Source organism: Cavia porcellus, unplaced genomic scaffold (genome assembly GCF_034190915.1).
Source record: "Cavia porcellus strain 051 isolate PalLab524CR breed Dunkin Hartley unplaced genomic scaffold, mCavPor4.1 scaffold_8, whole genome shotgun sequence".
Classification (NCBI taxonomy): domain Eukaryota; kingdom Metazoa; phylum Chordata; class Mammalia; order Rodentia; family Caviidae; genus Cavia; species Cavia porcellus.
In genome coordinates, this window is record NW_026947491.1 from 53121519 (window position 1) to 53136492 (window position 14974).

Here is a 14974-nt window from a genome sequence, read left to right on the forward strand (position 1 = left end):
TACATGGCAGTTAAAAGAGTAGATTACTAGAAAAATATGTTTATAGAATGCAATATAGGGGTGTTATGTGAAGCAAATTTTGAAAAATATCTGAAAGGAAAGAATATCACATTTTGAAAAAAGCACATTTCGTAGGACTACATGCAGAACTAATGTACAATGAAAGTTATGAAGGGTAATTCCCTGAACACAAACATAGTTTAGCTTCCTCTGAAAATCATCATACTGTTCATTAGTTGTCTAAAATATATGACTCTTCAATTTACAAACTGTATTTTCTTCATTGGTTAGTGTAATATGTATTTAAGATGCATTCTAACTAATATATCCACATTTTAAAAGTAGTATAGAAATTAAACCATTGCGCCATTTTGTTTAACAAATTTGGAAAATATGTGAAGATAATTCTTTGAACTCAAGTAACTTTTCAAGTTTTAGAGGAAAAGGAAATATGTAATAGATGCTATTTTTTAATATGAACATAAGAGATGTGATGTCCTATCACAGTAATTCTCTAAATAAGGTAGCACATGGCTTTGTTGATTTATTGACTTTTTCATCTAATCAAATGGCATGTGTGGCTGCCTTAATTTCAACTTAATTCATTTCGTGTCTGTGATATCTCTAGGTATCACATTCTCATGAAAACATTCAGAGACACTTCGTTTCATTTTAAGATGAAGCAAACCCTTCTCCAGAAACCTCCAGATGATAATAATCATATAAACATTGACCCCAAATGCTCATATTCAACCCAGTGACTGCCTTATAATATTTATGAGTCATCTCCCACATTATGCTATGTTTCACAAAACAAAATAGTACATAAGATAAATTTCACAGGAGAGGGTAGATGTAAAATAAAATCAGAGCTAAATGTGGTGGTGCATACCTGTAAGTGCAGCATAGAAGAGGCTGAGGCAGGAGCATAGCCACAAGCGTGTGGCCAGAATAGGGTACACAGTGAGTTCAAGGCCAGCCTGAAAAGCATAGGGAGACCCTTGTCAAAAAAGAAAAACTAAAATCAGGATTCAATTGGGAAGAAGGCAGGAGACATTACTTTTAGATTAGCAACTAGTACTTTTTGTAGCACAGTCATTTTTTTTTCATTTTCTTAAAATCATTGAAAAATAGTGAATGTCATGTATAAATTTATATAATGCTAAATGCAGTGGCTTTCAAAATGAGCATCATACTTAGAAAGAGAAGTATGGATTCCCTCCACCAAAGAAAATGACACTGGACAGAGGCTATAGCAGAGTGCTTGAGCAAGCTTTTTTTTGTTATTCTGCATCTAAGTTTTCTAATAGTACCAACACAAAATTGTAAGGATTGAATGAGTTCCGTATTTAGAGGTTAGCTTTGTCTGAAGTCCTCAAGAAGTCTTTAATCATTATGCCAGCTTTGAAGAAGTGATTGTACATCCTGGAAAATGATGTAGTTTAAACACAAGGAAGGGTTGGCATTTCTTCCTTGGATGCAGAGAACTAGAATGATCCTTTTCAGACTCTGATTTGAATTAAGGGTTGTGATGTCAGTTTTTCCATTCCTCCTCCTCTTTTGTGCAAATATTATTACCCCTTTTAAACAGCTATAATGATTAAAATCAATGGTTGTATGAACATAGAGATAGAATTCATCTAGAGAAAGTAAGAATGAGGAAATAAATAATTATCTGAGAAGATACATTTGGGACTGTTGCACCCTCCAGTAACCCCTCTTAGACCACAGATACATCCTTCCTTCTTGATTTCTAGAGTTATCCAAATGGCTCATTCTAAACCTTAAATTGCCGTTTTATCCACTTAAAATGCTAGTTGAATCTTGAGTCAATACACAATGAGTATCTTTAGCTGACATACTTTCTGTCAAATTGAGTCATAGTAAATCCAACTCGGACAGTTGCATTAAGGAATGTATTACCTGAAGGTAACTTTCTTATATAGTATGTTTTATTTTCTTTGTAAAATATAAATTCAGTAGCACTTTCATTATTATCCCCCTCAGATTTTTTATTGACCTAAAATAAAAGACAACATAGAGATAAAAACCAGATTCAGCTCCAGATCCAGCAGAGAATAAAACTCAAATAGTGAAGAGGATTTTATCTTCCATAGAAATAGAAATGTTTAGAATAACTTCCTAACTCAAAAAAATCTCTTTAAAAAAGTCTCACAAACATAAAAAAACTACTGCTAGTAAAAAAGTATAGTAGTAAACACAATTTTTAAATACAAACAAATTTATGTATTATATTAGTGTTTTTATCATTTAATTCAGTAATATACCACTTATAAAAATTTGAAATAAAGCAAATGGAAAGTAAATTATAACTCTGTCATTTCTTCTCTTAATATTTACACTATGCATAAAATTTTATATAGCTTTGATTGATAATTAATTTCAAATCCTGGATTTAGATTTGTCAAATATATTTTATGGTATGGTCATGACATTACACTGTATATTTTCCTCATATAACATATTACATGTTCTAGCAGTATACAGAAGAAAAAAATGAGCACTTTGTGTCATGTTTACAAAAGAATAATGATAGGTGAGGTAACACCACTCATAGATATGTAGGTCATTTTTAACAAATGTCACAAAAATCATCCGTCTGCAATCATATGCAGAATTCTTAATTTAGCAGTAGAAATACATAATATAGTAGTTGTGTTCACAATCCCTAAGACACATCGCAACCTCAATTCTTTGCTGAAAAGATTCATAGGACTAGGTTAAACTGTGAGGTTGGCTCCCTCTCATGGCTCTAGTTTTTACAAGGAAGGGATCCAAAATAAAATTAGTGAAGAGAAAGCATGTAGGGTGAAGTCTAGAGGAGAGTCAGTGCAAATTTTTCAGAGTCCTCTCTCAGTGGAGTCACAGTGGATGAGCTCAACTCCTCCTCTGGCAGTTAGTAGTGATACCATGTATGCAATGTTATCTAAAAAGAAACTAATTCGAAATGCTTTACTTTAAGTTTCTGCAAGTAGGTTTGTCACATAGGTATTTCCTTCCTATTATGTACCAGAATTACAGATTCTAGAAGAAAAAAAAAATGAGCACACATGTAAAAGAGATAGTTACAAACCACATATGATCATCCTAGTAAAACTCATTGTACAAGCAGTTTTGGCACAGTTAGCCCATCTTAGTTACTTTTGTTACTGATACAAAACAAATGACAAAGTCCATGGGGAAATGATTTATTTTTCTCACAGTTTGTAGATTTCAGTGCATAATCAGATGGCGTTAAGGCAGAATGGATGGCAGACAGGTGTTGCAGAGGAGAAACAGTTCATGGTTGAAAAAAGGTAGCAAAACACACAAGAGATGGCAACTTTTTCTATCCTTTATTTCTTTTTTAGGCTCTTTAGGGTAGGTAGTACTCACACCCTTAATCTTAGCATTGTGCCATAGGTCAATCACAGCATCACACACACTAAATCCAGTCACCTCTGAGAAAGCCTCACCTATGACCACATGAACTTTTGGGGTACATCTGAACACAAACCATAAAATTCCATGCCTGGGATCCCAAAGACTCATGCATATTCCTTTATACAAAAGGTATTTAATCCATCTTCAAGAGTTACCAAAGTTGTAACAATTTTAGCGTTGCTGAAAAGCCCAAGTACAAAATCTCCTCTGAGACTTAAGACAGATTAATTGTGAGCCCTGTCCAATTGAAAAGAAAGTTAAACACTTCCAGCATTCAATGGCACAAGTCAGACAATTCCATTTCAGTACCATTTCAAAAGGTACTAATAAGGAAAATGAAGAAATGGGACTAAAGTTCAAAAGGGCAAACATTGGGACTAAAGTTCCTTAAGGGCAAACATTAAATCCTGTAGTTCCATGCCCAGCAGTTCCAGAAATCTGTGATAAGATTTGAGCTTCAAAGGGCTTGGGTGGTGCTGCCCTTACAGTACTTCCTGTGGTTGTAGCTCCCCTGGTTCTCTCTTGGACTAGCTCTGCTCCTTCCTGAAGTTTTCCTCAGACAATCCACATTCCTGGATTCCCCAAACTTCTGGAGTTTCCAAAGCACCTTTGGCTTCACAGTCACAGCTTCACACTCTACCCTCTCAGGGGCACTGCCTACCCATCCAGCCTTTCTTGTGAAATCTGGGTGGACGCTTTCCTGACCCAACAACTCCTGCATTCTGCCCGCACCTAAGGCCAGCAACATGTGGATAATGTCAAGGTATGCTGTCCATTGGAACAGCATCCAGGTATTGGAGACCCTACAGTAGGTTCCAATCTCCTGCCTGAGTTATAGTGCACAGAAGGAAAGGGAATAAATAGCAAGAGACAAAGTGGAGAGGTGCATAGAAAGGATCTGGACCTACAAATCGATCTCTAGGAACAAAAGGCCATGGGGCACCCAGACCCATAGTATTTATGTATTATATCTGAGTCAAAGGCAGTGGGCGTTTCTGGAACTGGTAATCGTGAGTGCTGGGATACGAAAATCAAAGCATTCTTGCAAAGACAAGGATGAGACTGGAGAAGTGGGGTGGTAAAAAAAACTGTAGTTTCCCCAGATGTCCTTAGCAGGTCTTGTCTTGCCCTCTGAGCTCCACAGTAGGCATTATCTCTAGGGATTCCAGATGTGACCAAAAAAGAGTGGAATTTCGCCATTCCAGTCTGGCTTAAGGGAAAGATAAGAATAGTTTAGGACATTCTCCTAGATTCAGTTGGTTCCCAACAGCCAAGCTTCCTTCTCTTTTGATGGCAAGGATCAAGTGCTTGGATTACTGAGCACTCTGAACCCAGTCCTGAGAAACAATTTCTCTTAGCCACTGACATTCTGGAACAAAGCAAATTCTTTTGCCTTTGCAACTCTGAGGCTGTGAAAGTTGGAGTCCTGCTGTTTTGTCCTCAGGCTGTCTTTTCTGTTGTCTTCTGAAATACATGGCTTTTTCTTGCTATCATTTTCAAGGACTAATTTCTCCTCTCTTCCATCTTTCCAGGCCACAGCATTACTGCAGCTTTCTTTTTGGCCAACCACACAAGATTTTGAAACGTTCTGCTAGGCTCTTTGCTCTTGATTCTCAACATAAATGTGGCTACAACAATAGCCATGCTACCACCTCACCATTAAACTTCTTTGAGATTTCTTCTCAAGATTAGTCTACTGCTCTTAATCTTAGTGTCAGGCAAAGTCTTTGGACATGAGCAAAATACAAACTTTCTGCCATATCATCTGGACTCCAGCAGTCAATATAATCATTCTTCCCAGCAGAATCTCCCAAGCCTAGTGTTTACCAGAAAGATTTCTATCAGCCACCTGTTCTTCTGATCTCTGACCAGAACCTCACATCAAGTACTGATTTGGGCATTCCAGTTTTACTTTTTCAGCTGGTATCTCTGAATTTTACCAGACTCTTCCAAAACAGGCACTGTTTAACAGGCACTGCTCCAAGTATTATTTTTTTTCCTTTTTTTTTAATCCATACCGGGGATTGAACTCATGACTGCCTGCTTATGCCACTGAGCTAAATCCCAAGCCCCTTAAAGCTAGGTTTGCTTGTTGTTGGTGGTGGTTTTTTGGGTTTTGTTTTGTTTTGTTTTGTTTTGTTTTTTTTGCTCCAAGTATTGTGAATACAGGAATGACGAGAACTTGCAGAGCTCGTCTCACAAAGCTTACAGCCCAATGGGCAGCAGGATAAATGCTAGAGAAAGACTAAGAGTAACAGTGTGATGCAGTAAATGGGACAGCCAGGCTGAGGAGGTAGCATGTAGACTGAAAATAGGATGTAAGAAAGAAACAGTGTGGTGAAGCGATAGGAAAAAGCTCCTCAGATAGGCAGAGATTTGGCAGGTAGCTGTAGCATTACAAAGAGGATCATAAAATAAGCAAAGAATATGTGGGTATAGAACTTTGTAAGCTTGAATAAGGAGAGAGGATTATTTTCTAGGTTAGATGGGAAACTCTGAGGGAGTTTAAGCAGAATAAAGACACAATCCCCTTGACTGAGAAACATTACCCAAACTACTCCATAGGGGGTGGATTATTAAAGAAAAGAATAGTAGAGAGGATTCTGAACAGAGATGATGCTGACTTGGACCAGAATGTTAGGAGACAGGAAGTAGGCAGAAATAGGATAAATTTTGAATCATATTAATTAATCATAACTGGCTGGTGGAATAAATGAGGAATAAGGCTAACTTGTTGATATTTGGCATAGAAAACTGGGTGAATGATGGTGCTGGTGCTGACATGAGAAGAACCCAAAAAAAGTAAATCAGGATGGAAGGTGAGGGTTAGAGTTTTATATTGCCTGTCTCCTGTTGGAGATGCTTAACCACAAGCCATCCCAGAAGCTCCTGAACCATGTAGTCAGGTGTAGCCACAGTAATTAATCTGACACCAAATTCTGTCTTATTTTTCTCTTTGCTGAGACAAAATACCCAGCAACTAAAATTAAAGTGAAAAGGTTTATTTGCAGAGGTTTCAGTACATAATCGGCTGACTCCAAGGTAGGTGGATGCCTGACAGGTATTGCAGAGAAGAAATGGTTCATGGCAGGTAGAAGGCAGCATAGCAAGCAAGTGAGAGAAAACCAGTGTTTTCTATCCCATAAGGGATAGAGGGTAGGTGGCACTCACACTGTAAATCCTAGTACCCTTGATCCTAGCATTGCACCATGATTTACTTCCAGTGTAAAACACTGCAGATCCAGCCATCTGTGAAAAATCCTCACCTAGTTTTGGGGGAACATCTAAATACAAGTCATAAAAGCCCCTCTAATCAGTTAGGATATGATAAGAATACTCCTGAAATCCAAACTCCGTGAGGCCAGTCAAGAGCCACCATGTAAATTCATATTTCTGTGGATAGCAGTTTTAGCCTTACTATACTAAATCTTTTCTGTACACTGGCTAAAAGCACAGTTTTGTAATCATATAACCTTGAGCTCATGTCTGGATTTTACCGCTTATTATTGATACAACTTTCAAAAAATTATTGAAACATTTTGCATGAGTTTTATCAACTGTTGAGTAATTTTAATTCAGTAGTTATTACTGCAATGAAAAATATATGCAGTGATGCACATATGATTCTAAGCACATTGTATAGTGTAATGATCAACAGAGGCTGTCTTAGTTACTTTATGGTCGTCGCTGAGACAAAAATGCCTGAAGCCCAAGTTGGGAAAGGAAAGGTTTATTTCTTACAGTTTTTGGAGATTTGAGTCCACACTCAGCTCAGTTGGCTCCCAGGCAGGCGGGCCTGGCTGGGCTGCCTTTCATGGCAGCTGCAAACAGCAAGCCAGAACCAGCAAAAAGACAGACACTCCTACTTCCTGCCATTACATCACATCCTGGCTCCACCCCTATGTCAGTCCAAGCACTAGATAATGAACCAATCTCAAATGCACAATGAAACTCATAAGGCCTGGGGGCCACAGACATCAACCATGACAGAGGCTGATAACTAAGAATATGTTATGGCACCTACTTTCAAAGAGCTTGGAATAGAATGCAGGAACAAAACATGCCAAAAAATAGAAAATATTTTTTTTCTATTTAGCAACAGTAAGTCCAGCAAGAGTTTTAAGAATAGGCAAATATTCCATTAAATTTATAAGAACCCAAAAAGTTTCTTTGCTAGTATAAGCATTTTTTGTTGTTAAATGGTGAAGAGCTCCAACCATAAAAATTTTTGGTTTTCAGGAAAGACAAAGATGTAACAATTATATTGCTGCCAATGTTGTGATTTTCTCTGAATGCCATCCTCTACAGTTTCATAAAAATTGCTGTTCTTTAAAATTCTGAGATAAATTGGAATTACAGATCAGGAGAATTAGTAGCCACATCAGTGTTATTTAGATAACATCTAATATTTTGTGAATGTTTATAAAAAAAAGAATTTTTTGATGTGCTCTACAAGCAGATTGATCAAACATTGAGAAAGACTGCCTTCGCTGTATTTAGACATGTGCACAGATACCCCTTGTGGATATAGAGTTTTCATTATTGACATAACACATGATGAACATCACAATTACTTTAAAAATATACTGAGTAAAAACTTTGAAAATGATGGGAATAGATAAACTCACACTACAATTTATGCCTAAGACTCACTAAAAAGAGACACCTGTGAGGCTAGTTCATACTTAACAAAAATCACATTCATAGGAGTTTATTATTTTCTTTTTGTCTTCATCTTTCTCATTAATGCAATGAACTTTTTGTCTGCAATGGCCCACGTCAGTAATCCCAGCTACTTGGAAAGCTGAAGTGGGAGGATCGTGGGTTCAGGGCTAGCCTGGGCAACTTAGGAAGACCTAGTTTCAAAAATGAGCAAACCAAACCAAACCAACTAACCAAACAACCCAAACCACTAAGCTGCTAGCAGGATGAAGTGTTGAATGGTAGTGTGTTTTACATTTGGTGTTAAATATCTTCTCAAGCTAATATTAAGTATTTCAACATTCTTTGAAAGTATCTTTTATATATTATAATTTAAATTTAATTTACAAATATTTCCAAAAAATATGTTATGATTTAAATGTTCAGCATAATAGGAAACAAACTATTTGTTTATTCTTAAATAGATCTGTGATAACTTTTCTTGCTAAGAAAAGACTATAGGTGACTGATATAAATATGTCTTTACAGGGCATCATTTAATTATATAATTATAAAAGTGTTTATTACAATTATAATACTCATTAGAGCCTAGTAACCATATAAAGTTTATTAAAAAATACTTTCTCAAAAAAGAAAAAAGCTTTCATTATTAAACTGTTTAGTAACTACCCTTAATTAGTCACAAAAATGAACAAAGAAACCTTTATGTACTTATGCCAAAGTACAGATACACTTATTTGCCACATACAGCAAGTTAAATTGTGATTCATACGTTCAAATTTATGTAATTTGGACAAACACATTTATAGAATATAATAATCACCTTACTCATTTCTTACTCATCACATGCAAAATGAAACACATGAGTAATACTGAGGAAAGATCTTAATCAAAATAATAGATAAATAATTTTACTCATTCTGAGTCTAATTTATTGTGATATATATTATAGTTTTAAAAATCACATTCATTAGCTCCTTTAGACTATACTGCTATAAGGATTATTGTTGCAATTCATTATTTTTTTTTGTTGGTTAGTCACTGACTTTGTACTAGGAGCTTAGGAAATATAGCCTTAAAAGAGTAAGCAATATTTATCCATGGAAACCTGGACCAGCCTCCTCCCTGTAATTGGGATGCATTTCTGATACGCATTTTCCCCATCTGTTAAACATTTAAATCATAAAATATTTGTCAACAGATTTTTTGTGCAAAAATCAAGATTAATTTATGTATTCCTTTTTCAAATGCTCCTTAAATTGATTGACTGAAATGTGGGGGATTAAGTATGGTCCACACATATTACAGGAAATAAATCCAAATATGTTTTGGCCATGTTAGCTACATTATTAATTATGACTCCCACTTGAACTTATTGGAAGAAGACACCACGTATAAAACATCGAACTGTAAAACATTTTAACTATTTAGTAATAGATAAAATACTATGTGAAAATAATTGGAGTCCTAAAATCAATAAAACATAGTATACTAAAGGGAAATCAAAGATAAATTATAATTTGAACACTAGTTAATGGCATATATATGTACACACATATGAACATTATTCTAGAAAATGAAATTTTATATAATTGCAATAAGTCATTTGATTAAGACCTGGTTTTTGTTACAAAAATTTTATTAGCATTTTAAGGCTATTTTAGATGTTTTAGCTATGTTCTATAAAAATTTTTTCACCACAATTCAAATGGTTAGGTTAATAAGCATTTCTAGTTTAAATACTTGTAATTTATTCTTTAATATGCCTTTTTATACAGCACTTTTATATGGTTAAAATCACAATCTGAACATTATATATTATATAGACATACTTACAAAAATGTAAATTTTTAAAATAGCCTCTCTACTGGAAGTAGTGGCACATGCCTCAAATCCTAGCTACTTGGGAAGCTGAGGCAAGAGCCTGCCGGTGCCCAATAATTCAAGGTCAGCATGCGCAACATAGTGAGAGCTCATCCTTCACAAGTAAATAACCTGTCAAACTGATTACCTGTGAAGTATTGTGAAAAAATTCTTATTATACTCTATTTATTAATTAAACTATTCTTTCTCAGCTTTCAAAAGTAATAAATATTAAGGAGAAATAAATGAACCCATGAACTGTTTCTCACACTCCTTTCAGGTCCCATCAGTAGTATTTTGGTGAATAAATATGGCAGCCGACCCGTGGTAATGGTAGGAGGCTTACTGTGCTGTTTGGGAATGATTTTGGCCTCCTTCAGCAACAGTGTAGTACAGCTTTACATCACAGTGGGCTTCATTGGAGGTAAGCCAAGGCTTTTTTCACAGTTTACCTTTTTCTAACACTTCTGTTTTTTGCAAAATTCCATGAAAAGGATGAACAACAAAAGCTTCTTACTTTCTTTGAACTGACTTTAAAAACCAGTGCTATTTTAAACTATTATTATCTACTGCATTTAAATGCCAACTATGGAATGACCAAACATTTCACTTTAGGAAATGAAAAATCTTACCAAATTATGTATTGCCAATATTAAAAAGAAAACAGCTTTGCTCTGTTTTACTTCCTCAGTTTTTATTCTTTAACAAGAAATCATTTTGTAAAAATAGACTTTCTGATATAAATAACTTTCTTTAAAACTTATTTTTTGTTCTTTATTGCTTCGTAAGATGTCTCAATTATCACTGCTAGTATGTTGAAGATGGTGTCCAGAGTTTATGTTCTGGATTTACCTTAAGTGATAAAACTTTTGCTGCCTGTGTTGATTGATTGATGGAGGATGGTCATTAGCCCAATTCTTACTCAGTGGTCTTCCTTAAAATGTGAGTGAAGCACTTTGCCATTAGCACAGACATTTCAAATGATATACTTCTAGGTCATTATTTTGTGTCTCATCTAGGATATCTGTTATCTCAAACTGATCTGAAAGTGTACAACTGGAAAGCATTATTTTCTCCTAAACAATAATTACATTTTAAAAAATCTACATTCCAACTTTTATGAAAAATGAATATAATTGATGCAACATTCCTTATACTCACAGATAAAATGTAAATATATTTCATTTTTATAGTGATTTGAGGTAAGTCTTAACTTTACATTCATGTACTATTTGAGAGAAAAAACTAGTATATTAAAGGATAAAAGTAATAGTGATTTTGTAATCTTTCTCTTTGTAACTCTTCCACATTTCTGTTTAAAATGTAATTTTTAATGTATTAAGTGAAAATCCTCTTACATACAAGCGTTGTCATAGCAAGAAAATGTCCTTCCTGTGTGCAGACATACTACGTCGAACTTGATAATTAAAATCTGGATGGATTTGCAAATAGAGATGGTAAAGAGATAATGATTTATGATACTCCTATACCAGCAAGAAAAGTATCCGTATTGCTATTCTGATTTTTATTTTTTGAAACTTGAAGTCTTTTGTGCTTTTTGCATCAACTGCTGTATCTGACTATAACCCTTGGTTTTTGGCTGCTTTCTGAAAAAGACATATCTAGCTTTTAAACATGATTCAGCACACGCACTCTGTGTGATCAGGGATAAATTATGGTTCAGACTCCTTATCTATAGCTATTTTCTTGGGAATTTCCTAAATGATTAATATGCAAAATGACTATAGAGTAGTTTACATAGTACCTAATCTTTTTCTTTAAATGTAAATATTAGAAATAATAGTGCTGGGGGTATAGCTCAGCAGGGAATTTAAAAGAAATGTCTTTGAAGAGATGAGATTATTACAAATTATGGACATTTTAGTCTGTTCACATTTCTTCAACTCTCAAAAGAAATTTCTCACTTTTAAATTTCACTCTTGTTAACAAGGGAGAAATCTAATCTATATATTTGCACATAAATGTATATGGAATAGATTATGGCATTAAATGATTTTATTTTAACTAAGAACTAAGTTTTTTTGTTGTTTCTGTCTATTCTTTGATTTTTCAGACATCATTAGAAGTTCTTAGATTTATTTTTGTGTTTAAGAGAATATGAAGCAGTTGGGTGAAGTGTCCTGTTATGAAAATTACCTTAACTTTTTACAGTTCCATTTATATTTATAATTATCAAAAATCACTGCCTACTATTGCCTTGTTAGTTCTGCCTTATCCCTTTGAATGTACATTTTGAAAAGTAATTTCTATTGTAAATGGCATGTGTTCATGTTGTCTTTTTCCCCTTTTGTCTCATTCTTTTTTAGGTTTAGGTTTAGCCTTCAACCTGCAACCAGCCTTAACAATCATTGGTAAATACTTCTATAAGAAACGACCTATGGCAAATGGATTGGCCATGGCAGGAAGTCCTGTTTTCTTAAGTACATTGGCCCCTTTCAATCAGTTTCTTTTTAATACTTACGGCTGGAAGGGAAGTTTTTTGATTTTAGGAGCTATATTTTTAAATGCCTGTGTAGCTGGGGCCCTCATGAGGCCCCTTGGGCCCAAAGAAAGTACTCCTCGCTCTAAAAATAAGATTGGCGTAGGAGAGGATGGCCCAGATTCAATGAAAATCCAAAAGAAGAAATCACTAGCGCAAAAAATTAATCAGTATTTAGATTTTTCCCTTTTTAAACATAGAGGATTTCTGATCTATCTCTCTGGAAATGTCATTATGTTTCTAGGTTTTTTTGCCCCTGTTATATTTTTGGCTCCGTATGCTAAAGACAAGGGAATAGATGAGTATTCTGCAGCTTTCTTGCTTTCTGTAATGGCTTTTGTTGATATGTTTGCTAGGCCAAGTATAGGATTAGTTGCAAATTCCAAACTTATCCGACCACGAATTCAGTACTTCTTCTGCTTTGCAATCTTGTTCACTGGAGTGTGCCATCTTTTATGCCCTCTGGCCAAGGATTACACAAGCCTGGTGGTATATGCTGCATTTTTTGGCTTTGGATTTGGGAGTGTTAGCAGCATCCTCTTTGAAACTCTCATGGACCTTGTTGGTGCTCCAAGGTTCTCCAGTGCTGTGGGCCTTGTCACAATTGTGGAGTGTGGCCCAGTTCTTCTTGGCCCTCCTCTTGCCGGTAAGAATATCTTTCATCCAGGAAAACAAAGAACATTAATATAAATAACTGTTAACCGAGACTTTCTTTACAGTTACTAATGTGATTTGATTAATGCTAATTTTCTAAGAGACCATGGAGATGTTAATTTTAGGTCCTACTATGTATTTGTAAATTTCATAGTTGTTCAGTTTTAGACCTAAATTTATTTCAGAGTCAGAGCTATGAATTTAAAACTTTACATTGTTGAGAACATAAATCTCAGGACTTTTAATCAAATTATTTGTTTTGTGCTTTTAACAATGTTACTACAACAGTAAAATGCAGTTTTATAATTGCCAAACAAGTTTCTGTTCCACTTATATAAAAATGTATCAAATATAAAATGACTTTAAAAGTTCAAAATCAGATTTTTTTCTATAATATATCAGTCATATTAATTTTGAACTTATTCATTTAAGGGAGGCATATTTCTGTATCATTGATACAAAATGCCATGATAAAGGAAAATCCATTCACAATTGTTTTATTGAATGGATAACCTTTGTTTCATAGTTGTATATCATAAAGTCTACGTTAAACATTACTTTTAGATTTTAAGATCTGAAATATTTCCAAAACTATCTATAAAAATGAATTAAATTAACCAATGAGGTAACAAAGAACAAGTTCAGGGTATCACCAAAGCATTGAGAAGCTGATCTGATTTTTTTTTTAATGGAGAAAAGGAAAGAAAAGGAAAGGAGAGGAAGAGAAAGGAAAGGAAGGGAGAGCAGGGATGGAAAGGTCGGGGAAGGCAGGAAAGGAAATGGAAGGAAAACTTACTACAGAAGCACCATGTTATTGTGGGCTTTTCTTACCTTTTATGGCTTTCTTTTGAAATATAGTTATGAGTACTTTTAAAATAAAATTATAATTAAGTTTAGTTACTGTACCTGTGATTTAAACACACATATATGTCCATTTTTAAAGTTGAGTCTTTGGTTAGTCATAGGTTTGATTTTTTTTTTTTTTCTTTTTTTTGTACGAGGATCCAACTCATGAGCTTGTGCTTGCCAGGAGGGCACTTGTGCCACTGAGCTAAATCTCTAGCCCCTAGTTATAAAGTTAAAAAGTGCACAAACTAAATATTTTGCATACTGGTCTTTTCCGGTAACCATTGTATGTTATTTGGCCAAAACTGAACTTACTCAGTTTCTTAGCCTGCTCTCTCATGCTCAGTGCTCAAGCTAAATATAACTTTTTAAAAATGTGTTTAGTTTATTGACAGTCTGCTTTCTACAGAAAAACATGGAAACATTTTGATAGTGGGAAAATTTACTTTTAATTTGTTAATCTAAATGCTGTAACTGACTTCATTCACTTCCCTACTTGGTTTAGAACACATGAAAGCTGTAAGATCTTAATGAGGTAATATTGGGCTTTTAGGTGTTATGTCTCTCAGTGTAGATATACAATGTAACAAATCATTGTCAAAAAATAGTGAAAGCCATTAGATTTTTCTATTGATCAGCTAGTTGATTTTGTTATATAAGACAAACACAATTTTCCATCCAGTATTAGTATAAACAAATGAGTTTTAGAGACTATATTTTAACAACAAAATTATAATTATCAGCTTAGAAAAATTATGTATAACTATGCTTGGTGATGTGAAAAAAGTATCAAGTCAAAACAGGGTTCTAAAGATTAATCTGATTTGTTCATTCCTACTGGGCTGAGCTCCTGCATCAGTAATATACTTTTAAAATAATTTCAGTAATATTGAATGCTCATTTTGTTAGTATTGCCAAGCTATATGCCACTGGTGCCAGTGCTGGAAGTTGATTTGGGACTCATTCTTGAAACTGAGAGGTTAGCCATAAGATTCTAGATTCTTA

General features: G+C 34.5%; 1 protein-coding gene across 7 annotated transcripts in view; it reads left to right on the top strand.

Annotated features, from left to right (window-relative positions):
• The window catches only part of Slc16a7 (solute carrier family 16 member 7), a 177627-nt gene that overhangs the window by 152281 nt on the left and 10372 nt on the right, over window positions 1-14974 (top strand). For all 7 annotated transcript variants that reach the window (XM_063255048.1, XM_063255049.1, XM_063255050.1 and 4 more), the window contains 2 exons: window positions 10250-10393; window positions 12297-13115. In XM_063255048.1, the coding sequence (XP_063111118.1) occupies window positions 10250-10393; window positions 12297-13115 (963 nt within the window). The remainder of the gene's footprint in view (window positions 1-10249; window positions 10394-12296; window positions 13116-14974) is intronic.